Source organism: Filicampus tigris, chromosome 15 (genome assembly GCF_054856515.1).
Source record: "Filicampus tigris isolate MCC_2025a chromosome 15, RoL_Ftig_1.0, whole genome shotgun sequence".
NCBI lineage: Eukaryota > Metazoa > Chordata > Actinopteri > Syngnathiformes > Syngnathidae > Filicampus > Filicampus tigris.
Window position 1 is genome coordinate 3,785,685 of NC_141231.1, and position 25,728 is coordinate 3,811,412.

Genomic DNA, 25,728 nt, shown 5'->3' on the forward strand with positions numbered 1-25,728 from the left:
TACTTCTCCATTGAGATAATATTCTCAAGTTTTGTCCTTAGATCAAATACTTATTTATTGTGATTCTGAATGCATTACAGTTTGCAAATACTGATAATGTCTTTTGTTTGTACGTGCAGGGTCCAGATAAGGCACGCTCACAATTGATCATCCTGGACAGGGCCTTTGACCCCGTTTCACCTGTCCTGCATGAGCTCACTTTCCAGGCTATGGGCTATGACTTGCTGCCCATTGAAAACGACGTCTACAAGTACACAGAAATAATAGCCTTTTCGATGCAGTTAAAAGTGTAAGCAGCAATTAGGGTTTTTTTAATTCCGCTTTTGCTCAGGTATGACACTAGTGGCATGGGGGACTCCCGTGAGAAAGAGGTTCTCCTGCATGAAGACGATGACCTGTGGGTGAGCCTGAGACACAAACATATTGCAGAGGTGTCCCAGTGAGTATTTTTCCTGATCATCCATACATCCTCACAGTATTTCTAATGTCATATCCAGGGAGACACCAATATTGTTGTTTTTGTTTTGGCATAAAGGGAAGTGACACGTCAGCTGAAGGAGTTTTCCTCCAGCAAGAGAATGAACACTGGAGAGAAGGTAACATGAATCGTTCATTCATTCGTCAGGAATTGAACGAGAGCTCTCAGTTCCCTTGAATCTTATTTAGTTAGCATAGCAATATATCTTGGACAATTCCAAGAGACAGTGAGGTCAATCCCTTTATTATTTTGCTATAGATGAAAGGGTTTGACATCAAAAGATCAATCTGGAGGTCACAGACACTTTTTACATTCTAAATTCCACGGGAGAATTTAGAGTGACATGGTGTTTCAGTACTTTTGTATAATTTGTCCGAAGTGTTTTGTAAAGCTGATGAGTTCGTTCGTGATTAGCGACCAATGGCGTTTGTGATTTGATGTTGCTGTTCATTCAACAGACCACAATGAGGGATCTGTCCCAGATGTTGAAGAAAATGCCTCAATATCAGAAGGAACTCAGCAAGGTATGGTTGATTTGGATGACTTGATTGATTTTTTTGCTTGTTAATGCGGCAATGCTAACTATAAATGTGTTGCGTTTTGTAGTATTCCACTCACCTGCAGCTTGCTGAAGACTGCATGAAGCATTACCAGGGGACAGTGGACAAGCTGTGCCGTGTGGAACAGGTGAAATGGGAGCAACAATTTCATGTATTTTAACAATGGAAAAGTATTGTTGCACACCGCAACACTTTTTCTTTTTACTTTAGTATTTCTTTTTAACTATAGCGCATTTTATCATCATTACCTGATCGGCTAGGATAAATCTCAGGGTTAAACTGCACTATTGTGAGGTTTGTGATTTCCATCTAGCTTGACAGAGGAGCCTTTAGTTACATCACGTTCACATCAATACAAGCTGCAGTGTGTATTATTTTGTGGACTGGTGCGATGACATCACATTTGACGATGAAGACAAGACGATGAAAGACACACAAGCATGTAACGTTGTGTGTTGTAGGACCTTGCGATGGGCACAGATGCTGAGGGGGAGAAGATCAAAGATCCCATGAGGGCCATCGTGCCCATTCTGCTGGATGCCAACGTCAGCACGTATGACAAGATCCGCATCATCTTGCTCTACATCTTCCTTAAGAATGGTACAAACACTACACAGTTGATATAGTATAATATTGAGCTCTGTCCTGCATTGCCATTCTAATCGCATTCTTAATCATTACAGTTTGATAATGATTTTGGAGGTGTACATGCACAGAACTACACAACATAAAATACAGCGCATATAATTTGTTCAAATCAAAAAGTGTACTGTGAAGGACGCAGTTCAAATCTTTCATGGAGATGAATGGTGAACATTGCAATTTAATAACAACAGCAGCCAGTAGAGTGCAGACCTCTAGCAAAACAGAACATCTGTCTAGGTGGCAGTTATAGATATTCACAAAATCCAATCAAACCCGAAACTACCAGATCCTGACACAAAACAAATTGTACTGGGTTTTTCATCGACCCAAACCCCCAAAAGCAATCCTGACTCCTCCCCTTGTCCCTATGTCATAACATAAAAACTACTCATGACACGCATACCGTGCGCAAGGTGATTTCGTATGTGCGTCTGCAGGCATAACGGAGGAGAACCTGAACAAGCTCATCCAGCATGCTCAGATTCCCCCTGAAGACAGTGAGATCATCACCAACATGGCTCATCTGGGGGTCCCCATTGTCACAGACGTAACTCTCTCCACTCTCTTCTTGTGACGCCTTCCGCTCCTTATACTGTACATTCTAGTCTACCGAGAACGTCATTAGATGCTAAACATATTGTTTATTTGAGTGCGTGGACCATAAATGTTTTAATAAATCTCGGTTGGTTACTTGGAGAAACAAAAGGCTGTAGTCATCCGACAGGCACATTTACAAGTCCTTCAAAATATACGAACAAAATCATACAAATAACCGTGCTACATACAGCTTGTTATGTAAATGAATAAAAACATGATAGAACACATAGGATAAAAAAAATGTTTTCCACTGGGCATAGACTACTGTACGGTATAGAAAACAGATGGGCGGTATATTGTTTCACTATTTAGGTCATTCTAGTGCCGTTAAAATGTAAAGATTGCAGTGTATTGAATTTCTTCCTTTCAGTTTTGTGTGTCATTTTTATGTCACGCTTAAGTTTTTCCTTTTCTCAGTCAACCCTCCGTCGAGGCAAGAAATTGGACAGGAAGGAGCGAGTCAGTGAACAGACCTATCAATTGTCCCGCTGGACACCACTGGTCAAGGACATCATGGAGGTGGGTTTGCAAGTCCTGAATAAATTCAGTTCAGAATGCATGTTTGTAGTTTTAATGAAACCTTTTGAGGTGATTTACATTCGAGAACAGCTTCAAAATTAAGTAGTTTACCTAAGAATGAAAAATATTTGCAAAAGGGCTTGTTTCTATTACTATTATTTCAAGCTACATTCAGCGTTTGCATAAACATAAGTAGCTCTTGACTGCTCGGATTTGAGTTTTATTGATTCAGGTTTTTTTTTTAAACGTGATCTCATTGGGCATAATATTAAAAGGAAAGTCAACCCAAACATATTTTTTTAAGAATTTCGTCTATGCAGGCCCACTAGTTGAAACAAGGCATTCGGATTAATGTTGCGTTTGTGGAATATGAGAAATCCACCCATTTTAGCCATCTCGAGAGTCTGCCATTTTGTCACTTCCCTTGACTGAAAATGACATCACAGTTGCTCAGGTAACGACCAATCATGGCTCAGCTTCAGAAAACAGGTGAGCTGTCATTGGTCACTACCTGAGCCCTGAGCAACTGTGATGTCATTCTCAGTTGACAGCAAGTGGCAAAATGGCCACCCCCTGAGATAATAATAATTCATTTTATTCATAGGTGCCTTTCAGGACACTCAAGGTCATTGTAAAACATAATTAAAATCAGTACAACAAAATAGCAGAACATAAAACATACTGGTAAATTAAAATAGAATGGCAGTCGTATGGGGTGAGCGATGGACGGAGTCGATTAATGTTATGTAAGTGAAAGTATGGCTAAAAATGGGGTGGATTTCTCATATTCCACAAACGCAACATTGATCGGAATGCCTGCATAGAACATATTCTTAAAAAAAATGTTTGGGTTGACTTCCTACTTTAATTACACATTTCAACACTAGCACCAGATGTTGACCTTGTGTTGCATTGTAAAGGCAGCATTAACCAACATTCTCAAGATGTTTCCTCAAGCTGTCGTAGACTTAGTAGACGATAAATATATTTATCTGAGTGGATTTAATTATTGAAAAGTATTTGCCTTGTTGCCCCTCCGCAGGATGCCATTGATGATAAGCTTGATACTAAGCATTACCCCTACATCTCCACCCGCTCCTCTGCCTCTTTCAGCACCACTGCTGTCAGGTAATCACGCACGAACACACAGAAACGAAATATGTTTCATTTCAATAATGGCTACATTTTGGTTTGCTAAATTGTTATTTTTGGGAGCGTTCAACCTCTTGCAATGGACGTCTTTAATTGTGCCTAATGCTATCCTGGGCCTGTACGTACTGTATATAATGCACCAGTAATCACCAAGAAAAGAGTACACGCAAGGTGACGCGCCTGTGCTTCCTGGCAGTGCTCGGTATGGACACTGGCACAAGAACAAGACACCCGGAGAATACCGCACCGGCCCGAGGGTCATGGTCTTCATCATTGGGGGAGTGTCCTTCAGCGAGATGCGCTGCGCCTATGAGGTCACACAGGCCAATGGGAAGTGGGAAGCCATCATTGGTGAGTAGTGAAAACGGGGAGGGGAGGGGCTAAGACCAAGAACAAGAACAAAGCCTCACTTGTAGGTTAAGGATCCGACCCTGTGATGCTAAACCACACCGCCAAATAATATTTTAGATTTTAAAAGGCAATCAATGGCAAATGTGATTCATCCTCTACCCCAAATCTGAATAAGGAATAAGAATGAACACATTTTGTTCCACCGCCAAACAACCAATATAAGAATCACAGTGAATAGTGACAACTAGAAAGTCCTCAAAGCTGCCGTCCATCCCACAGATGTGTTCAGTATTGCTATTGTGATCCTCCATTAGCATCACGATGCATCCCAAAGTTCCAGCAGTGCCTTTGTGTCCTCCTCCATCCGGTGCGTCAGTTCTCGACTACACTGGAAGAACCAGAATCAGAATCAATCGTCTGGCCAAATCCTCCAACAGGCTGTGGCGCTTGCTTTGTATAAGATCAAATGAAAGAAAATTATTCAAGCGGAAAGTCAACTCCAAAAATGTATTTGCAATTATATGTTGTATGCGCACCCACGAGTCCAACCACAACATTCTGATTACAATTGTGTTTGTGGCATATAAATTAAGAAGCAAAATCCACCCCCTTTTATCCGTCACAGCGGGCGGCCATTTTGCCACTTACTGTCGAATTGAAATGACATCACAGTTGCTCAGGGCTCAGGTAACAAACAATCACGGTTCAGCTTCAGAAATCAGGTGAGCCGTGATTGTTGTTGCCTGAGCCATGAGCAACTGTGATGTCATTTTCATTATATATATATATATATATATATATATATATATAAATATATATTTCATAATAATTTCGTACATAAAGTCTTCGATCACAATTTTCTGGCCGATTTTTAAAAAGAATGACCTGCCGATCATGATTTTTGCAGATCATAATGTTTTTTTTCAGAACAAGCAGCATACAGTAAGTACACCATCAAACCTTCAATCTTGTTTTATTGTAAAACATTGAACAATACCGGCGAGAAGGTATAAACGGGTTGTTTTAAATGCACATGAAGTAGTTCTCTCAAATAAAAATGAAAAGGCTATTATTAGTCATCACAGCAGAAGGGGATAGCGGCTAACTTTTTCAGACCTCGGAGGAGGGAGATGAGATGGACATGATCGGTTTAATTTTAAGGGATCGGCCGATTACCAATCCTCCCGAATCAGAAATCGGAGCTGATCTCGACCTCGGCTGATCAGTCGGTGCGCCAAAACAGTCCCCAAAATCCCGCTCCCAACACCTTGATGGAACTAGTTCTTCATTCACGTGTTTACCGCACTTTGTTGTCCCTTCATGCGATTTGCCCAATGGGGACAATGAAAATGAACACGTTTCCTTTGATGGTGACCATCTACCACTAAAATGATCCAAATGCACTAAAATAAGCATGCTTGCTTACGGTTTAATTGAAATAATGATCAGAACTATACTAAATAAGAAGAAAATCTTTGTAGGATACTAATACTGACAATTATACAGGCAAGAATATCAGGTCTATCATTCAGTTTTCAAAATATCCAGTAAATTTCAAAGTGGGACATTTTAGTTTGACTACCATCACAATGAAGTGTTTCCAGCAGGTCTATTTTGTGTGTCGCGTCTTATGTTATAATAGCCCTTAATGTCAAGCCCCTCTGGACTGTTGATTTGATGTCTTAATGCTTCTCTGTGCTGCTCTCTTCTGTGTTCCTATTTTGCTCTGCTTCAGCTCTTGTCTTTCAAAACTGTTGTCTTTAAATCGTAGCCTTGCCATGTCTTTTTCTGTCTCTCTGCATCCCAAGTGTTTTTGTGACAATGTATATATCCCTGTTTGTGAGTGAACAGTTACGTAAATGAGTGTGTCTGTGTGTTTTGTAAGAACAATTGGTTGTTATAAAAAAAAAATTTAAAAAAATTAAAAAAAAGTTGGAGAGAGTGGATGAGGGCCTTGGCATGTGTTGAAAGACGAGTGGTGAAGCCACCTCTGTTCCTCCTACAGGTTCCACCCACATGCTCACCCCCACCAAATTCTTATCGGACCTGCAGCACCCCGACTTCCGAGAGTCCACTAGGGTGTCCTTTGAGGACGCAGACGCCTCAGACGAGTGAGGCAGAGACAGATTGGGAGGGAGGGAGAGAGAAATCACACAGAAAAAAAGTAAAGGCAGCCGCTCAAGAAGCCCTTTCTGAACTCTTAACAGCACAAGGGCTTCCTTGTTCTTCTTTTTTAATCACTCAATAGTGTTTTTTGTACCTCCACCACCTCCTCCTTTTCGTGACCCTCAGGGATGGGTACATCATGGCCTTTTCTCACTGCATGGGCCGCTCTATCAGGGTCTACTATAGCCTCAAAGTCAGCCAAAAAGATTGTTTGTGAACATCTGTGCTAGGGCTGTGCAATTAATCGAAATTCAATTACGATTTTGACACTTCATGATTGCAAAATTGGCATTATCATAAAAATACATTATTAATATGCATTTATATCCAATGCACTATGTTTGTTTACACAGGGAAATTATACTTGAATTTATACATTTGCAATTTTAAAAAAATATATTTATAATGACTGATTTTATAAATTTGGTTTGGTCCAAAAGGAACTTGCATAATTAGAGTGTTTCAAAGAAATTTCTTTGTTTATTTTTTACGTTTAAACATGTTCTTGTTTTGCAACAAAACATAAATGATCGTTTGAATAATCGTGATTTCAATTATGACCAAAATAATCGTGATTAACCTTTTTGGGGATAATCAGGCAGCCCTAATCTGTGCTGACCAAACAGTTAAATCATTTGGCCGTCTGTAGAGAATTAACTATTACTGTACCTGAGGGAAGGGGTTCAGTATGGTGTCCAGCATCTTGTGGCACGGCGTAATCGTGGGTGGTGTTCGCCATCGGAAATTTCTGGAATGTGTTGCGATTTTCCCAAACTTCCAGTCTATTTCTGTGCCAGTCGAACCACGTGATGGCCAACGCCCAGCCCCCACCCGCCCTACCATCGACGATTAACTTTCATAGCGTATTGGCCATCCTCCCCCTTGCGCCCCCAGCTGACAATTAAGTGTCATCGTGTAACGTGTGTAATTCATCTTTATTGTAAGCGCTAAAGGACCAAAAAAGAAGCTATTTTATTCATTATATATTTTGTTAATTAATTAGATGATTAATCTGTGATCTGAATTTTTTTTTATCCCAATATCGAAATCGTCCTAAAGAAAATCCTTATCCTTATTTATAGGAGTACCTCTCTGACAGTATCACTAAAAACTAGGGATGTAACGATTCAGTCAAGCCCCGATTCGATTTGATTTTCAATTTTCAGTTCCCGATTTCGATTCGATTAGATTTTTTTTAAAACCTTTTTTTAAACAATATGAATGACTCATTTTAAAGCCAAAAGATGATAATAACAATAACCTTTTTGTAACTGACAAAAAAAATCTTGAAAATGAACTAATAAATTTGACCGCTTAACTACATATCGATTCTTTTGTTTTTTACATCGATGCATATTTTGAGAAGTTGAAATCGATTTTCGATGAGTCGTTACATCCCTGGTAAAAACCGAGCATTATCATCTTGGCAAAGGCTGATCTTTTTGATGTAGCTCTGGTGCTGGATATCATATTGTCTAAATGTACCCGATGTTGTGCACAGCAAGTCAAAACTTCTTAAATGGATACAACATGGAAGGATGAGACACCCATGCAGATAATCGTCGGGCCTCTCTGGTGCGTGGCTAGAGACTAGAACTCGAACCTCACAAAAACGTTGTCTGCACAGATGCGTGTGAATTAAGAATAAAGGCTATATAAAGACAAAGTGTGTGTTGATGAGCGGCCATGCCTGAGTAGGTTGTCCAACCCCCATCCCTGTTGTCTCCTCCTATCATCTCTGCTGGGTGGATTAAATCGCCCCTCGATGGTATAAAGGCTCACCCGCTAACCGATCACTCCAGATTTAATCTACCCCAATATCCATCTTTATTATCACTGAAATTTTTCTCTTTATTTTTCTAATGAACCCTTGGCCACGACAGTCACCTTGATTTCTTTCGGGACATAGTTGAAGTTCATTGAAGGAGACTCTCCTTTCTCCCTTGATGTTGTGTTGTACTATCATCACATGCTCACATGGCCAATGGCTCGTCAGCAGAGGGTGCTGTTACACATGACCAATTTGGTGATAAGGAAACGCGAGGATTGCATCTTTCTTCAAGGGTTGCCAGTCTGAGTGTGACGTATCTCTGCTGACACAGCGTGGCTATGTAGCATCGCTCCACTTGATATGCTTTAGCAACCTAACAACTACGACGTTTATCAAATAGCTGCCGTTGATGCCAGGTGCTGCATAAGCCAAAAATAACATTGACCTCTCTCACGTTTGAAACACTCACATTAACAGAAAAGCTCTCAGGCTCACCAATAACCACTCGCCATGCTGCCATGGCAACTGTCCAAGGGAGGGACTTATTGCGTGGCCAATCAGCATTTCAAGTTATGAGAAAATAAAAACCCACAGTGGTTAAAGGAATAACTTGAATCTGACAAAAGTGATATTACTGTCAATTTAAATGTAATGAAAATTAACAATGCAAATCTTACATTGCTTTTGAATTGTGGTTCAGCAGAATTTCAAAAAAATCAACAACAACCAAAACTCATGAAACAGCCTTGGACAAAAATGAATATCGCTTTTTTATGATTTATTTCCAACAGTGGTGTCCTCCTTGGTTGTCACCCATGAAGTCCACTTTGGCTCAAACGACGACGGATGGTGCGATCTGACACTGATGTACCTTGACCTCGGAGTTCACCTTTAATTCCTTTGGATGTTGTTCTGGGCTCTTTTGTTACCATTCATATTATCCATCCCTTCAATTTGTCATCAAATTTCCTCCTGTGGCCACGCCCAGGGAGGTTGGCCACAGTCCCGTGGATCTTAAATTTCGAACTAGTAGTATGTGCAACTGTAGTCACAGGAAGATCAAGTTGCTTGGAGATGGTCTCGTAGCCTTTGCCTTTAACATACTTCATTTTCCTTCTAATCCCCCGAGACAACTCTCTCATTCGCTTCCTCTGGTCCATGTTTAGTGTGGTACACACCAAACAGCAGTGACTACTCGTCACCCGTTTAATCATCCGACTGACTGATTACAAGTTTGAAGACAACTCTGACGCTAATTTGAGGACACGTCTTTTCTTGTGGTATCATTTTATTAGTCCAGGCCTGTTTCATGAGTTTGTAATAATTCTGTTGAACCACAATTCAAAAGCAATGTCTGATTTTCATTAGCTCATTCACTACTAGACCTATTTCAGACCCTCTTGTACCCTAACGTTTTATTTTTTTAATTTTTTTTTAAATATATAAATAAATTCCTGGGATTGAATGGCTGTACTGTGAAAAGACAAATAAATACGTCCTTGGCAGTGAATGAGTTAGTTGATTTTCTTTCTTTTTTAGGTTTTACTTTCACGAACAGAGAGGTACCACCAATTTTGCCAATGACTGTAGATTCTGTTCCAGTTTTTGGTTTCCTTTCATGCACAAAATTTTGGGACACTTAGATTAAAAAAAGAACAGTCTCACACAGATATACAGTGCAAAATTACTTTTGTGAGGGTTTTTGGTTTTAGTACGTTTTCTTTGGTGAATTACAGAAGATATTTTTTTTCATTCAGAATGTTTGTGTGTGCGCCCGCGAGAGAGAGATGTAAAGCTTATTTTTGCCCTCTGCAGCACCTCATACCAATCCCGTTTTGACTTTCAAAGTGCCTCGTGATCGCCTCTATTTTAAGTTTGCTAATAAGTTAATTGAAATGAAGCTGATCAGTAAACACTGTATCCCGTTGTTTTGACATTATACAATACAGTTTTTCACGTTGTATATACATTTTACACTGACAACCATGCATCCTTGGAGCACATCATAAATAATACTCATTCCCATGTCAGTAACCATCTCTCGAAGGAATATATGGTCGCAGCACATCATTGTCATCCCTAACGTAGCCGCTAAAGCGATATCATTTCCGAACAATTTTTTATTTATGGTTTCTCAGCCTGCAGTATGTCTGCTCCGGCGCATACTGTTTTTTACATTCAACACACGATAATGGCCATCACCTACTTACCGCAAGTATTTGTGTTTGTTATGCGCTTTAGGTGTAGATTTAGCCATGTTCAAGAAGTCAGTGTTGTATTTAATTACTAATTAGTCAAAAAGTTGTTTGTTTCTAGGGCACAAAGCAACATGTTTGAGAGTAAACAATCCCATTTGACCATGTGTGATGAAGCAATCAAAATTGGACTTGCTGCATCTGTTTACTTTGGTCATTTTTCCCTAATTTGTAGAAATTATTGACGGTTAAAGCGGAGGAAACATGACATGCAGCTCGGCAGTAGAAACAAACAACACAAGTTCAAACATTGTTGTGTGTTGTGAGGAGTAAATCAAATGGTCAAACCATTTTGTAAGAATGAACTTTGGAAGCAATTATGTGTAAAAATGATAATGAGGCTGAACCAAATTTGGCAAGATATTTGCTTTACTCCACTCGTGCACCTGTCAAGTTAACAAAAAAAAGTGTGAAATGTGTCTTCAGCTGTCTTGAAAGTTCATCTTACATAATTAGCATTTAATTCCAGTGTACAGTGGGCATTCCCAGAAATTTGCACGTGCTCATATTCAAACAGTTGTTAGGCTTCATGCCTGTGTGAAGGCCTTCAAGCTACAGTATGTGATATCATTTTTCACCTTCGAAATAATTTCAAAATCATTTTGATGCTCCACTTGCTTGTGGTGGGCACACAGATCATTGCCGTGGCAACCCCAGAACAGTATCTAATAGTATCTAATCTAATGGTTGACCAACCTGGACAACTCGTGTTTTCTTAGCGCTAATGCTAATGTAATGACATATACGTAACTTTAGTGCTAATGTATATAAAATTGTTTCATCGGCTTGTGACCACAGTGATCTAAAAGTAAACTGTAGTAAAGCAAGTAAACACAACTGTAAGCCCCAAAATACAAACAATAGGGATGTCACAATATCATCAATATTGTAATACTGCGATATTAACATTGCCACGATATATCGTCATCGTCATGTCACGATATTAATAGCAGCAAATCTGTTTAAAAGCTCAAGTTTTCCATTTGTACAGTTCCAGCACCCTCTGGTGGTTAGTTTTTAGTGCAGTTTAATTTGATGCCACCTATGTTTAAGACCCACGCTAATCGCCAATAGGAGCGCATGACCGGCCAAGCCCATTTCTTTGTGAATGCTGTTATGTACAAAAACAGAATATTGTGATTTTTTTTTTTTTAATATGAGCTTTTTTTTTTTACAATATCGTGACCTTTTATACAGTATTGTGGACTTTTCATATATCGCCAACCTCGTGATAAGTATCCTATCGTGATATTATCGTATCATTTGGATATCGTGACATCCCCAGCAAACAATGATTCCTTTATGCTCTTCCAAATGACAACGGAAATCAATCATAAAACCTTTATTGTGTAACGTTTCAATACAAATTTTAACATTGTTAACTGTTATACAACAGTCAATATAAGTTTACTACTTCTCTTGGTAAAATATAAAAAAACAATAAAACTGTATTTTTCATTGCCAGGGCAGCACTGCAAATGAGAATCTGTTCTCAACTGACTTGACTGGGTAAATAGATAACAAAATGAATATAAAAGAAAATAGTCATTAGTGACACGGGTGTCATGTATGGGTGAGTTGAATCACCCATATCCCGTTTCAACATTCTTTCGTGTCAAACATGTAAACAAACCACTGTTAATCGTAAAATGTTAGCTAGTGTAATTTTCACATGTTTGGTGTCACCCGTGTATGTGTATGTGAGTCCACTAAAGACATTAACTTCGGGTGTCCAGCGGTCTAAAATGGCGCCAAAGTAATATTTATTGCTTTGGTCTGAGCACAAAAGAGCAAATAGGTGAATTCGCCAATGGACCTTTTGTTGAGGCTGCGCCTTCTTTTGGAACAAGCAAAATACACACACTTCAAATAAATCCTTTCACACGCGTTGAACTGACGAGACGTCGTGATGGATGATGGCGGTTTAATTGTATTTTCCCCCCAAATACCATTCTGAATCGTCAACTATTATTTATTTGACTGATGCAAAAAATAAGTCGCTTTTAAAATAAATGCCGCGAAGGATAAAAGTATACAACAGCAGAAACCAGAACTTGTAATATTAAACGTATGTTAATATATGCCGTTTCTATCTCCCTATTGGACGTAGGATTACATGCAACACCTTTGAAGTAATCCTTCCATGGCAAGAGCTGAAAACACATTTTCCCTCCGTGTCTGTGTTGAAGCGCATATCTAACTGCAGGCCTTTTGTGTGTTTGTGTGTGTCCTCAGGATCGACCAACATCTTTACCCCCACCAGCCTGCTGGAGCAGCTCAAGGCCATGAACAAACCAGATGAGGAAGTGACAAGTTAAAAAAAAACAAAAAAAAAACAGATCATCCAATCTCTCTCCTCCTTACGTTCCCATTTACATCAACCATTCCTTTCTTGTGTATGCATCTTGCTTGAGAATAATAAAAAAAAAAAAAAAGTCATTTAAGACTATGACCAAAAAATATATGTTTAAACAAAAGAGTAAAACAAGTATTCTCATGTTTTGCAATGGATGCAATGAAAGAACCTGATTTCAATGTCTATAACAGAGGGCCATTGACCAAAATGTAAACGTGTACTGTATGCTATAAAACCTTCTAGAATACGTCCAAGGTCAAATCTATCCTTGTTGGTCGTCCTGGGTCACCTGCTTAGTGTCAGTGTAGTGAAAGCGGGTGGAGGAGGGATGTGCCGTTTGAGAGGTTCAAATTGTAAAATATAGCATATCAATCAACATGCAATATAATATATGAATATATTTAACTGGAGAGGAGTCGCCCCTGCTGCCCATTTGAGATGTTTGTATCAAGTAGCATGCTTGGACTTGTCTGAACTGTTAACTGTGTTGGATGTTAATGGGAGCTAGCTTTTTTTTTTTTTTTTTTTTTTTCCACAAAGATGTTGTGTTTGGATACTCTACTGAAAGACCTTTCCGCTTTCAAAACTTCTACTGAAGCATCCGCCGCTCACCTTGCACCTCAACGCATTAGCTCAGACTATGCAAATTCACCACACGAATGCTTTTGCCGTCGCATTATGTTCGGTTATCGATGCTGAGCCGCCGCCTCCGTAGTGCTCACAGAGGATTTTTTTTATTAGGTTGACAATTGGAGGTTCTGAATACGAAATGAGTGTTTGACAACCTCCAACACATATGCTGTATTTTGACCGAAAGGTTATAATCGACTGAGTTGTAAGCGGTGTATACGATAGTACTAGTAGTGGTTCTGAGAGGTGTCCGGTTGCTGATTTGGAAGAGAATCATCCCTCCTCCGACTGCCAAAACTATGAAGTATTCAATTGCTCCCCCTCCTGTACCCCCGACAACGTCACGGTTTCATGTTGAATGAATGCTTCAATAGAAGGCCTCTTGTATTTCAGTATTGTATCCTGTCAGCCTTATTATTGCTTACTAACGATGTTTCCTTGGATCATGCACAGTGTAGTGTTGTAATGCCATATGTTGCTATTTAACGTCTCACTGTTGACTGGTGATGTTTCGGACTGTGAAGTAGTGCTACCTTTTCCTTTATTAAAGCCAATAGGAGGCCACTGTGTTTGCGATGTTTTAGCTGTAGCTGTTAGTTGGAAACAATTGGGGGGGAGAAATAACTATATTTTCTTTGCTTGATTTTCCGCTGGTGCAATGTAAATCCTCTCCAATGGTGAATGGCTTTGCAAGAGTAAAAAAAAAAAAGCAAAAAGCAAAAAAAAAATTCCTCCATCCCTTTCCACTTATCCAACCAAACAAGTTGAATATTGCACTATAACAAGTTTTCTGTGCTGCAAATGCTTACTTGTGTTTATTTTTTTGTATTTATTTGCTGTTCTATAGGATTAACTGTAAAATTGCTTGGTTTCTTTAGAGAAAAATACCTGCACATTAGTCTGTCTTTAAGTTGTTTAACTTATTGGGAATGTATGTTTGCGAGTGTTGAAGCACAAACAATACTTCCATGTGTAACATATATGTACTAAGGCTGTCGATTAAACTGGCTTCCATTACGTTTAAGACTCTTGACTTATTGGTCATATTTGCTAAAGGAATAATGAATGCAGTGTGTTAAAAGGGCTCCAGGAGAATCATTTAAATGGGACACATAATGAAATACTGACTTAACTGACTATAATTGTTTGTGTACGAATAGTGACTGCCCATCCTTTAAGAAAACGAAACAACCAAGTAACTCTTTGGTAATCTGCCTATCTGGTGATAATGATGCGATCACGTTTTATGTCAATAAATCCAAACTATTGCGCAGAACACTTTTATACTTTCACAGGTTGAAGTGGACAAGAGTAGTAATGTGCATTTGCATTTTGGTGGCGATCGGTCACCGTTTTAGACAACAGAACTGACAGAGCGAGCAATATTACCACGCTTGGCTCCCTCCCGTGACGTAGACCACTGAGACCGAAAACACAACATCATACCTGTCAACTTGTCAACCCGTATTTTATACGTTTTTTTTTTAAATTTTAAATACGAGTACGCCGTATAACAATTTTTGTACAGGAAAAAAAAATAATTAAAAACTCGTTTTTTGTTAGACCGATCTCGTCTTGCCCATTTCGGCTCTAATCCCGTTAGCGACTGCAAACTTCGGCCGACTTTCACAAGCAAAGTTAAATGCTCGTGCGCTCACACAATGCATTAGCAACTGTATTTGTTTTTGAGTCACCCAAGTGGACGCTGGAGTCCGAACCCCGTCTGGACGTATTCGCAACCCTGAAGTGCCTTTTATCAAATGACTCAAACCCAAATACTGTACTAACCTCAACCATCCAGGGGATGAGCCCTCTGCTGGGAACACCTGGAAGTGCACCCATCCCACTCATTTCTATGCGGAGGACATCTTTGAACCACAACTTTTGAACCCAATGGTCGAAACACTCAGAGCAAACATCAACTCCCCAATTTTCAGGGTGCCTGAACACGCCAGACCTACTTTCCTGGCAGTACGACCCTCCATTCACCCAGAATAGATGTCCAAATGGGCGTTTTGATGACTTCGGTCAAACGTTTAGCTTCACCCGTTTAGTTCAACCCCGATCTGCCGGCTGCAGTCAGGTGCAATTGTTTCCGTCTATCGATCTTGTCAAAGGTTGTGCGAAGATGGCGTCCTCTAGTGGACAACAATGATAACGGCTCCTTTCTCCTCATGGTGAATTGCATATTTCCGTATCTGCTAAAATGGCATTTTCCGACGAATACACCTTTATTCATATGGCGTTTTCACAGCAGCCGCAGCTGTTAACAAAGCGATTAACAGAACATAATGCAACACAAACGAGGGCTGTGCAATTGTAAAAAACAACAACAACAACAACTATTATTCATTTATACATCGATACAATACAATTGAATTTATATAGCGCATTTCATAACAGCTAGAGCTGTTACAAAGCACTTTACAACACGATACGACAAAATGGAATCAATAAATTAACATAAAACACTAAATACAACAGACACCGGAAAAGAGCGGAAAATTTCAGGTCGGATCTAAAGCCAGATATTACAAATATAAAATATAATACTATGATAATATTATAATATAAAATAATATAAATATAAAATACAAATTATATCCAGCGCACTGTTTACACAAGGAAATTATCTTCTATTGTTCCTGATAGAAGGGACATCAAACACACTTGACGTTAAACCCATTTGAACAACTACTAAACTTTTGAGTATCACACCACTTTAGCATCGCTCCCTAAAACTGTGTACTTGTTTTATCACAGTATCCATTTTTTTAATCAATCAGTCATTGTAAGCATGACATGATTAAAAAGAGAGAATAAAGGCATTCCTTATAAAAGTAAACTTGTAGTGAACTGGCAGTTCTCAGTATGGAGCCAAAAGTAATAACCTATTAATCTCCCCAAAGAACAACTTTTTCAGCAGAAAATGTTTTGAGGCTGTCCTCAAGACTGTCTAGTAGAAAAACAAATCCATAACTGCCATTTTTAATGTAATATCTTTTATTAACAATCACAAGTTTGTTTTACATTTAGTACACATTTCTGGTTTTATGTTGGTACAATCCCAACACAATAGAGAATGAATACATTTTTTTAAAAAATACAAATCTATTTACAAGTGTCTGCCAGGAGCCCAACATGTGGTTTAAAATAAAATAAAATAAAAAAAGCTCCAAAGGTCAATGTAAAACGTGATATTTTACAAAAGAGCACTAAAGTTCTAAAGCTCCCATCACAATTCAACTTGTGGATGGATGGTGTTCATTATTATTTTTATGTGAAGCCTCCATCACTGTCACCATGCGTCCTAAGAGTCCAAGCAGTGACTTTGTGTCCTCCTCCATCCTGTGCATCAGCTCTCGACTAAACTGGAAGAACCGTTCGTCTGACCGCTCCAAAAACTCCAACAGGCCATCGCTTGGTTGCTTCCTTTTTGCTGTGCAAAACAACAATTGAAATAAACAGTCATTAGGATTTGGGTTCTCCTGCCTCTGTGCCCAATGGTACCGTATTTTCCGGACTATAAGCCTCACCTTTATATAAGTGGCACCCACTCTATTTAAAAAAAACATGTTTAAGCCGCACCTATCTATGGTGAAATATTTTATATTTACTGCATTTACAGAATGATTTTGAACTGCAAATGTGTGTACATGCGTGTACCTGAACAGATTCTTTCCGAACAGTGCCTTTTAACACGGCAGTGACTTTGCTTATTAAAATGGAACAGAATCAAGCGAAAAATAAACAGTACTTATCGTGATTTCACTGCAGTTACAGTTTGTCAGTTAATGTCCACCTTTTATTGTTCTACTACATACAATCTAATGCAATAATCTAGTGCATAGCGCCCTCGCCTGTTGAACTCCTCCACCTGCATCACATCCTTCCATCCATCCACTATCGATACCGCTTATCCTCACAAGGGTCGCAGGGCGTGCTGGAGCCTATCCCAGTTGTCTTTGGGCAGTAGGCGGGGGACACCCTGAATTGGTTGCCAGCCAATCGCAGGGCACACAGAGACAAACATCTGCACTCACAATCAAACCTAGGGGCAATTTAGAGTGTCCAATCAACCTACCATGCATGTTTTTTGGAACGTGGAAGGAAACCGAAGTACCCGGAGAAAACCCACGCAGGCACGGGGAGAACATGCAAACTCCACACAGGGAGGCCGGAGCCGGGATCGACCACCGTACCGCCGCATCACATCCTGTTAATGGCAATTGTATTGTATTGAATTGTACTGTAATTCTGGTTAGAGCGGCGCTAGCGGTGGAAGAAATATCCACAGAATAGCCGCACCGTAATATAACCCGGATGGTTCAAAACCTAGGAAAAAAGTAGCGGCTTATAGTCCGGAAACTACGGTGACAAAAAAAATACAAATTCGAACTAGCCGGCTATATTTCAACAGTGCAGAAACTTATTTCCATGTCCAACCCCAAAAATCTTACCTCTTTTGTTTGTTGTTGAACTTTCTTTGGAGCTGCAGGACGTTGACGGCGAGTTACATGGAGGAGGTGCTGGTGGTGGCGGAAGGTTGTCACTCCTGTCAACCAACATAACCTCAGCAGACAAACCTAAAGGGAACATAACAATGTTGAACAGTTTCAAAATACGTTGTGACGTTGGCCAACACAATTCAGGTAAAAAGTATCTTGATACAATCTATATAAATCATTGTTATTGCTAATATATATATGCTAATACTCTCATGCAGTGTATGTATTACCGTTGACCAACCATTTGAGGACAACGTTATCTTTTGAACGGGCTCATTATTGCCACAGTCCATTCATATTTTACTTGCTTGATTGTGGCTTGACGAGGATCGGACATGGCTAACACTGGCGCTATAGAACATGAAATTTAACGAGCTTACTTCACACTCTCGTTTCGTGTGAGTACGCCACACTTGTGCGTATTTCTTCGTAGGTTTAGCTGCTGCTTAAAATGCTTTTTCTCCATGTTTGGAGTTGGCTGTTGCGCTGCTTGCAGCACACACAATGCAGGGGGCGGGGTTTGCTTTCTGATTTTTTTTCGACAAAACATTTTTATCAAAGGCATTTTCTATTGATATCGATCATGTGTCTTGATACATCCAGATATTTTATTATCGCCCAGGCCCGGTTGTTCTATATTTATTTTCAACCACATACTAATTAAAATTAGAAAATATATATACATACATATAGTAAAATGTGAATATAACAATTTGGGGACTGGAACAGATTAATTGGATTTCCATTTCAATGGGAAAATTTACCTCGATTTGTGAATGTTTCAAGTTGCAAATGGGGTCACAGAACTAATTAAATTCACAAGTTGAGGTACCACTGTACCTTAAAAAAATATACATTCATGTAGTATTATTAATAATACGAATAGGGAATATTTGAAATGGTGTGTTTTAAAAAGTTTACTGGTAAGTGTTTTTTTTTTTTTTAAATACATTTCAAATGTGTTTAAAGCATGTGGGAGGGGTAAATGTATACATTTTTTTTAATCTGGTCTCGCTATATGAGGGATTTTCTAAGCCTTCCACATGCTAGCCAGAGGTACCCTGATGAAATTTTGAGACCTATTGTCAGACCATATGCTGATGCAGCAGGTCCTGGGTGCATTATTTTGGTCAACCAATTACCTGCTGTAGTCCATAAAATAGTTTCAACTGTTTACTGTTCCTGAGCTTCGTCAACGGCGAGAAAGCTGCAAAAATCGTACCTTTTGTGGCATTGTTTGTTGCACTTATTGCTGTATTGCATTGAAGGGGTGGCGGTGGCGGTACGTCGGTGTCGACTTTAATGTCGTGGTCATCGGTGGACAAACCTGAAATAACAACCCCAAAACATAAAAGTTTAGAATATGCACATCCCAAAGGCAACAAATGGAGAACAACAGGATAAACTCCTGACCATATGCAAGAAAATACTGAGAACGAATCTTGTCACGTCTGCCACTGATATGCATGTTAATAGATCTTGTCGAAAATTGAAGACAAATCCCAAAACATCAACAAAGGGGGTAAACTCTCAAATCCAACCTGTTCCGGCATCATTTTTTGCACTTTCTGCCAGGAAGGAAGGTGAAGGAGGGTCGCATAGACGTGGTGGCGTAGCAATATCAGCTGTATTCATGTTGTCTTCATCGGACAAACCTAAAAATAACATCCCAAATGAAGAACGGTGTTTAAACATGCTGTGTGTTTGTAGCAGAACTGTTGTGTTTGTCAAGAATGTGGCGCAAAATCACAACAGACATTTATAAAAGACGTCAGGAAATTGCTGCATGGACGTAGGCTGCAGGACGACATGATTAAAAGAAAATTAAATACCTTGAGGGGACATTGTTATTGTCTTGTCATTTGCTAGGAGATTAAGTATTACGTGAATAATTTGTATACAATATTCACAAAATATTAACGTATTCATTGCTAGAAATTTTAAGAGCAGAGTTCCTTGTATTGCCAGCCATTTTGGAATATTTTGATACAAAAACTGACCCTACCAAAAGAATGAGTACACCCTTTTCATTCTTCAGAAAAAAAAAAAAGTTTGCTTCTAGCTTTTTCCATTCTTTTGCAATCAGCAGAAACAACATGGGTCGGTTTCACCCCAAAACATTGGTTTCAGAGCAGAAAGCTGAGAAAACAAACATTTATTGCACGATTTCAATGTGAGCGGCAATCGGTTCACAAAGCCAATTGGAAAATAAGGACGCTATTTGCCAAAATCAATAGCGCCCCCGCTGGATGAAGCCAAGTAGCGCAATTGATTTGACCTCAATTGCTTCAATCAATATGACACCATCAGCAGAATTAATGATTGAAAAAAAAAACAAAAAAAACTTTTTAACGAACTTTTTCGAAGTCTTCATTGCACACTGTCAAATATGTGAAGTGGAATAAAGTTGCTTCATCGTATCGATCAGTGGTTCTCACTCAATGTGGTAAGAGTACCATTAGGGATATCTACCACTAGAGCCGGGAGCGCAGTTGCATATTTCTACCATTAAAGCCGGGAGAGCATATACGTTATTTTCTATTTTTTCTATTTATTATTTAATTCTCGGTCTCTTAACCAATGAAATGCATCAGAATAGACATGTGATAGTGTCGTGAGTCGTCGGAGGATATCTGGAATTTTTTCGAGGAGTAATGGCGGACTCCGTTGATCGCGGGAGCTCTGAAATGAATAACGGCAGTGATATAGACGACGCGATTGTGGACTTTGAACCAGTCGAATGTGATATATGGTTAAAATATATGTTTGTAGATAATGACAATATCGACGTCTGTGTAACAGAAAAGGGGATAGTAATTACCCCTCTTGCACTTACACTTTGACACATTTTTACCTCTTCGATTGAAACAGTAAAAATGAATAAACTCGAGTCTGTGAAAGCCACATGTCTAAGCTCTCAAATTGTTTTGGAATTATGTTTCTGTCTGCTACAGGGGCTGAGATATTAATTATTTTGTAGGTGTTGAATTTCTGGGAAAACTTCAGGTTTTCAAGGGTAATTCCAAAGACGACCTTAGGTTTTGGGGAGCTGTTGAGCCAGGCGCTTCAGGCCTGAATGGGTTAAGTAATAAAACAAATGTTCAAATTGTGTATAATGTTACAATTTTGATCCTGTACAGTTCAGTTGTATTTAACTAGTACAAGTATAACAAATGTGCATCAAATGTTTTAGAGTTGTTTGTTTTCAAACATTTATTTAGGTACAATTTCAATATATTGCGTAACACACTTTAATAAACTCTTTAGACGCGGCACTTCTGCATTCAATTTTAGGCAGCATGTTAACCTCCGGTCGGCATGTGCTGTAAATGTATAGTGACAACATGGGGACACTGCAATGTTGGGTGGAAGAACTACTCACTACACAAACTTAGGTTACCACGCATCTAACGACAGTTTATTTTACAGTCGGATGGTGCTCCAGTAACTTCAAACACATTGACAGGGTAAACTGTTGGGACATCTGACCTTTGAATGCGCTGCAGTGCAGAAGGTATACAGAATCATTATGGAGGTAAAGTGGCTTACAATAATATTAAAACTATTGAGCACTGAACCTCCTGCCTCATTCTTGAACAGTTAGGCTTACTACGCATCTGTATTTTAATGCTGTCCATTACGGTGGTGCTTTTTCACTTGTATTGCACTTTCCCACCTTCAAGGCCCACTCCTCATTCACCTACTGATGACGCAGCATCAGGAGCAACTGTTCAGTTCCTTGCTCAAGGACACTTCGACATGGTCACGGGGCCGGGGATGGAACCCACAATCTCTGGGTTGCGAGATGACAACTCTAACACTGAGCACCGTCCCCTAATGTAGCGCTATGTATGACATGACTGGAAAAACTATAGTACAGACGTGACTTACCACTCCCTGCGGATGGGTCAATGATGCGCTCCAGCATTGCAGTGGCAGGACTGACGTGCTCCATCAACGAGGGTGAGAGTGTGTTGCCGAGCACAGATTCCATCATTTCATAAAATGGCATTTGTGCCAGGTCACTGCCTTTCAGTTGCTTCTTCTTACCCCTGTATTCCATTTTCAATTTCTTCATCTTGTTGTTTATCTGTTCCGTGGTTCGGTTGAAACCCGCACTAGCCATCTCCAGCCGAATGAACTCAATCATCAGCTTGCCCCTGCCTGCAAAATTGTTCCGTGATTCAGGAGAAGACCAGAGTGCAATGAGACAGCCCGTCTCCTCCACGGACCATTCTTGTTTCTGCTTCGCTTCAACGCTTCGCCCTCGGCTGTTGCGTCTGTGGCCGTATATGGCTTCCATCTGGCCGAACCATTTCCAATCGCTTCTGTACAAACTGCCGCGGCGACTGTGGTCCTTTATAGCTTTGTAGTCACTCTTCATCTTTTTCAGTTTTTCTCTGCAAGTCTGAGAACTGCGGTGGAACCCGTGCGTGGCCATTTGCTGGGAAAGTTCCAGGTAGACTTTTTCAGTTCGAGTTCCGTTCAGCTCCTGCTGTATCCTTTCATCAGCCACCAATTTCAAGAAAAGGGCTACTTCGCTTTCTGACCACCGAGTGAACTTCCGTGAAGCCATGATACTTATAGAATATCTGCAAAAGAATCATCTGAAAAAGGGAGAGAAGGGGTTTGTTTAAAAATGGAGGCTTGTACCAGGCTCTGACGCGACTTGTCGCACAATGATGATGTTGTTGCTTGACCAATCCGCGATTAAAACGTCATTAGCATCGTCTTTCTACTTCGTCTTTGAGGGCGGCTGGTACACTGAAAATTGTGCAATACCGCTACCCAATGATCCGTAATTATTACTGCTTTGGCTTAAAATATTTTAAATAAACAAATCTGTATTTCATTTCCCTTTAAGTAGCACCTCTCCATACTTTACACTTCAGAAATACCACGTGAACGAATCCAATTCATAAAGTAGTACCAATTCCCCATCCATATAATTACTCATCAGTTCATATTTCAACCTTGATATTTAATTTACTCAGTTGTATCCAAACTCAACGGAGCCCCTCTGGTGCCAGGGTATGAGAAAACATATTTTTTTGCTAATCTGTACCCACAGTTTAGTAATCTGTACCCACAGTTTACTAATCTGTACCCACAGTTTACTAATCTGTACCCACAATTTAGTAATCTGTACCCACAGTTTACCAATCCGCTTGCATTCCGCCACCCTATAATGACAATAGGGTGATTGCTTGTGGCGAGCGAAAAAGGTTGTGAATGAATTTGACGCAAGAAAAGTTAACATAGGCGGCACGGTGGTTGACTGGTTAGCACGTCCGGCTGGATAAACTTTACACTAGTCAATTGCAGAGCACATACAAACAACAATTCACACTCATTTATCCATTTAGGAGTAAGATGCTGTTGGAACTATGCATCTATTGCATCTATTTTCTACACTGCCTGTCCTCATTAATTAAAGGAGGAAGTCAACCCAAACATATTTTTTTTCCAGAATAGGTTCTATGCAGGGGCGGCACGGTGGACGACTGGTTAGCACGTCCGCCTCACAGTTCAGAGGTCGTGGGTTCGATCCCGGCTCTGGCCTCCCTGTGTGGAGTTTGCATGTTCTCCCCGTGCCTGCGTGGGCCTCCGCCAGGTACTCCGGTTTCCTCCCACATTCCAAAAACATGCATGGTAAATTGATTGGACTCTCTAAATTGCCCCTAGGTGTGATTGTGAGTGCGGACGTTTGTCTCTGTGTGCCCTGCGATTGGCTGGCAACCAATTCAGGGTGTCCCCTGCCTACTGCCCAAAGACAGCTGGGATAGGCTCCAGCACGCCCCGCGACCCTTGTGAGGAGAAGCGGTATGGATATTGAATGAATGAATGAAGGAACGTTGGCTAATTGCAGCCGTTCGCAGCTGCTAAAACTGCTTAAGCAACACCACAGAACTCAAGCAATAATGTTTCCATTTGATATAATGGATATATGAAAGTGAAAATAAACCATACCATGACTGCTCTAAATGTGATCCACAAAGCATTGCACTACGCTCTATAAACAATATACTTCCTAATTGAATTTACATTTACAGATATACGGCTGTGTGTACGACGGAACGCAAGCGGTTTGCTAAACTGTGGGAACAAATGACTAAACTGTGGGTACAGTTTATTAATCTGTGGGTACAGATTACTAAACTGTGGGTACAGATTAGCAGAAAAAAAAAATTCTCGTACCCTGGCACCAGAGGGGCTCCGTAAAACTCCTTTATTTGTAGACATATGCTCCTTTTTCTTCCACTCAAATTACTTTTCATCAATGACTTTCACCACAACAACTATGATGTACTTTGAACACATGTACTCATGAAGTGCTTATTCAAATTAATTTTAAATCTTAAATCATCGGCTCGTGAATTTAACAATAGAAATGACGAAAAGAGTACCCAGAGAAAACCCACGCAGGCACAGGGAGAGCATGCAAACTCCACACAGGAAGGCCCGGGCTGTATTCAAACCCACAACCTCTGCACTGTGAGGTAGACGTGCTAACCACTTACCATGCCACCCTGGAGCACATCACAACAAAAAGTGTTAAGTGTGTTGATAGTGAAGTGTGTTATTGGTACAAGTTACAACCAATTACTAGGAGGTTCTTGAAACAAGTTCTTACAGCTAAATGTTCTCTGAAAACAAACTATAGCATCAAACTGAGACTCTGACAGTAATTTATCTTATTTTGCATGTAAATGAAAGAATTTTAGGCTCTACAAAACAAGTAAGAAGTAAAAGACAAATAATCTTATAACAATATTTATAATCTTACAAATTCTGCACTTGCATAGCATTTTATTCTCAAAATAAGATCAAAAAGACTTCAGCTTGATATTAGATTCTAAGTCTAGATTAGGTAGCTGATTTTTGCAGTGAGGCCCCATTCAGTCTCACACAGCCGGAGGCCCAGCGCACCCTTTTTACACCTCAAGCCATAATGGACCACCTGACCCCTATCGAGGCCACGCTACAAACCAGAGCTGGGCATATCGCCTATGGGACAGACCGGTCCACCTATCTGCACATGATGGACGCCCGTTTTGCAGGTGGTAAATGATGGAAATTAAAAAAATAGTCGGACTAAGCATAGACGGAAGCCCATTCCCCCCCCCCCCCCGCCCCCCCATCTACGTAATCATATATTTTCGACATTACAGCTGACCGGCACCTATCCATGGTGTCAAATAGCCTTGTGTAGAGCTGCCATAAAGTGTCCAGTAACTGGATTGTAACTGCACAGCGTCCTATTCATTGTTTAAATCAAACATAAAAAAAAAAAAAAGACATTCTCTTGCTCAGGAATGCCATGTTATCCAATTCACAAGTAGTTGACTGTAAACCACGTTCCAAATTAAATGTTTGGAGGACATGGGTTTGCATTATTAAGCCCGCGTCCAAATGACAACATGCCTCCTGTGCATACACACTAAACGGTTTTGAAAGTTGCTTTTCTGAAATGCTTTGAGCATCATATGGTGAAGCTAAAACGCTATGTAAGTTCACTCTATTACTTACTCTCAACACGTGAACTTTATCTAAAAAACGCAGCCGTTTTGGAAACTTAATACTGGAGAACAGGCGTCTTCCTGCCAGTGACGTCAACTTGAGGTGAGGGGGCGTTCCCGTTCTCAGAACGGGGCGTTTCCGTAGAAAACGGGAACGCCCGTTGGTTGCCGCGGCTGGACCATATTGGCTACGGCACACAGTAGCCCTGTTGGAACAATA

At 40.0% G+C, this 25,728-nt stretch overlaps 2 protein-coding genes across 4 annotated transcripts in view; one reads left to right on the forward strand and one right to left on the reverse strand.

Annotated features, from left to right (window-relative positions):
• The window catches only part of stxbp1a (syntaxin binding protein 1a), a 32,956-nt gene extending 18,452 nt beyond the window's left edge, over nt 1-14,504 (forward strand). Inside the window, exons 9-20 of one of the 2 annotated variants that reach the window (XM_086052859.1) lie at nt 120-250; nt 332-439; nt 536-596; nt 937-1,002; nt 1,085-1,165; nt 1,500-1,638; nt 2,121-2,230; nt 2,698-2,799; nt 3,842-3,927; nt 4,148-4,302; nt 6,308-6,466; nt 12,730-14,504. In XM_086052859.1, coding sequence (XP_085908985.1) covers nt 120-250; nt 332-439; nt 536-596; nt 937-1,002; nt 1,085-1,165; nt 1,500-1,638; nt 2,121-2,230; nt 2,698-2,799; nt 3,842-3,927; nt 4,148-4,302; nt 6,308-6,417 — 1,149 coding nt within the window. In that variant the 3' untranslated portion in view covers nt 6,418-6,466; nt 12,730-14,504. The remainder of the gene's footprint in view (nt 1-119; nt 251-331; nt 440-535; nt 597-936; nt 1,003-1,084; nt 1,166-1,499; nt 1,639-2,120; nt 2,231-2,697; nt 2,800-3,841; nt 3,928-4,147; nt 4,303-6,307; nt 6,467-12,729) is intronic. The other variant, XM_086052860.1, reaches the window with a different exon arrangement.
• Nucleotides 14,505-16,452: 1,948 nt separating this feature from the next.
• On the reverse strand, nt 16,453-25,641 carry LOC147135181 (uncharacterized). 2 transcript variants are annotated; one of them, XM_086054535.1, is made up of 6 exons: nt 25,519-25,641; nt 21,880-22,595; nt 19,530-19,643; nt 19,211-19,315; nt 17,941-18,066; nt 16,453-16,919 (listed from the first exon to the last, which is right to left on the reverse strand). In XM_086054535.1, exons 2-6 carry the CDS (start codon nt 22,562-22,564, stop codon nt 16,723-16,725), a joined length of 1,227 nt encoding a protein of 408 aa, XP_085910661.1. In that variant the 5' UTR covers nt 22,565-22,595; nt 25,519-25,641; the 3' UTR covers nt 16,453-16,722. The 2 variants fall into 2 exon arrangements, with proteins under 2 accessions (XP_085910661.1, XP_085910660.1); XM_086054534.1 differs by lacking the exon at nt 25,519-25,641 and having other exon boundaries at nt 16,454-16,919; nt 21,880-22,691.
• Nucleotides 25,642-25,728: the final 87 nt, after the last annotated feature.

Bases quoted from the DNA above. Each gene is read 5' to 3' on its own strand.
- LOC147135181 (XM_086054535.1), bottom strand. From the start codon at position 22,564: ATGGCTTCACGGAAGTTCACTCGGTGGTCAGAAAGCGAAGTAGCCCTT. The intron at 18,067-19,210 runs GTACGATTTTTG...TGTTCCCTTTAG, and splicing joins AACAAACAATGCCACAAAAG to GTTTGTCTGCTGAGGTTATG. The intron at 16,920-17,940 runs GTAAGATTTTTG...TGTTTTGCACAG, and splicing joins TTCAACAACAAACAAAAGAG to CAAAAAGGAAGCAACCAAGC.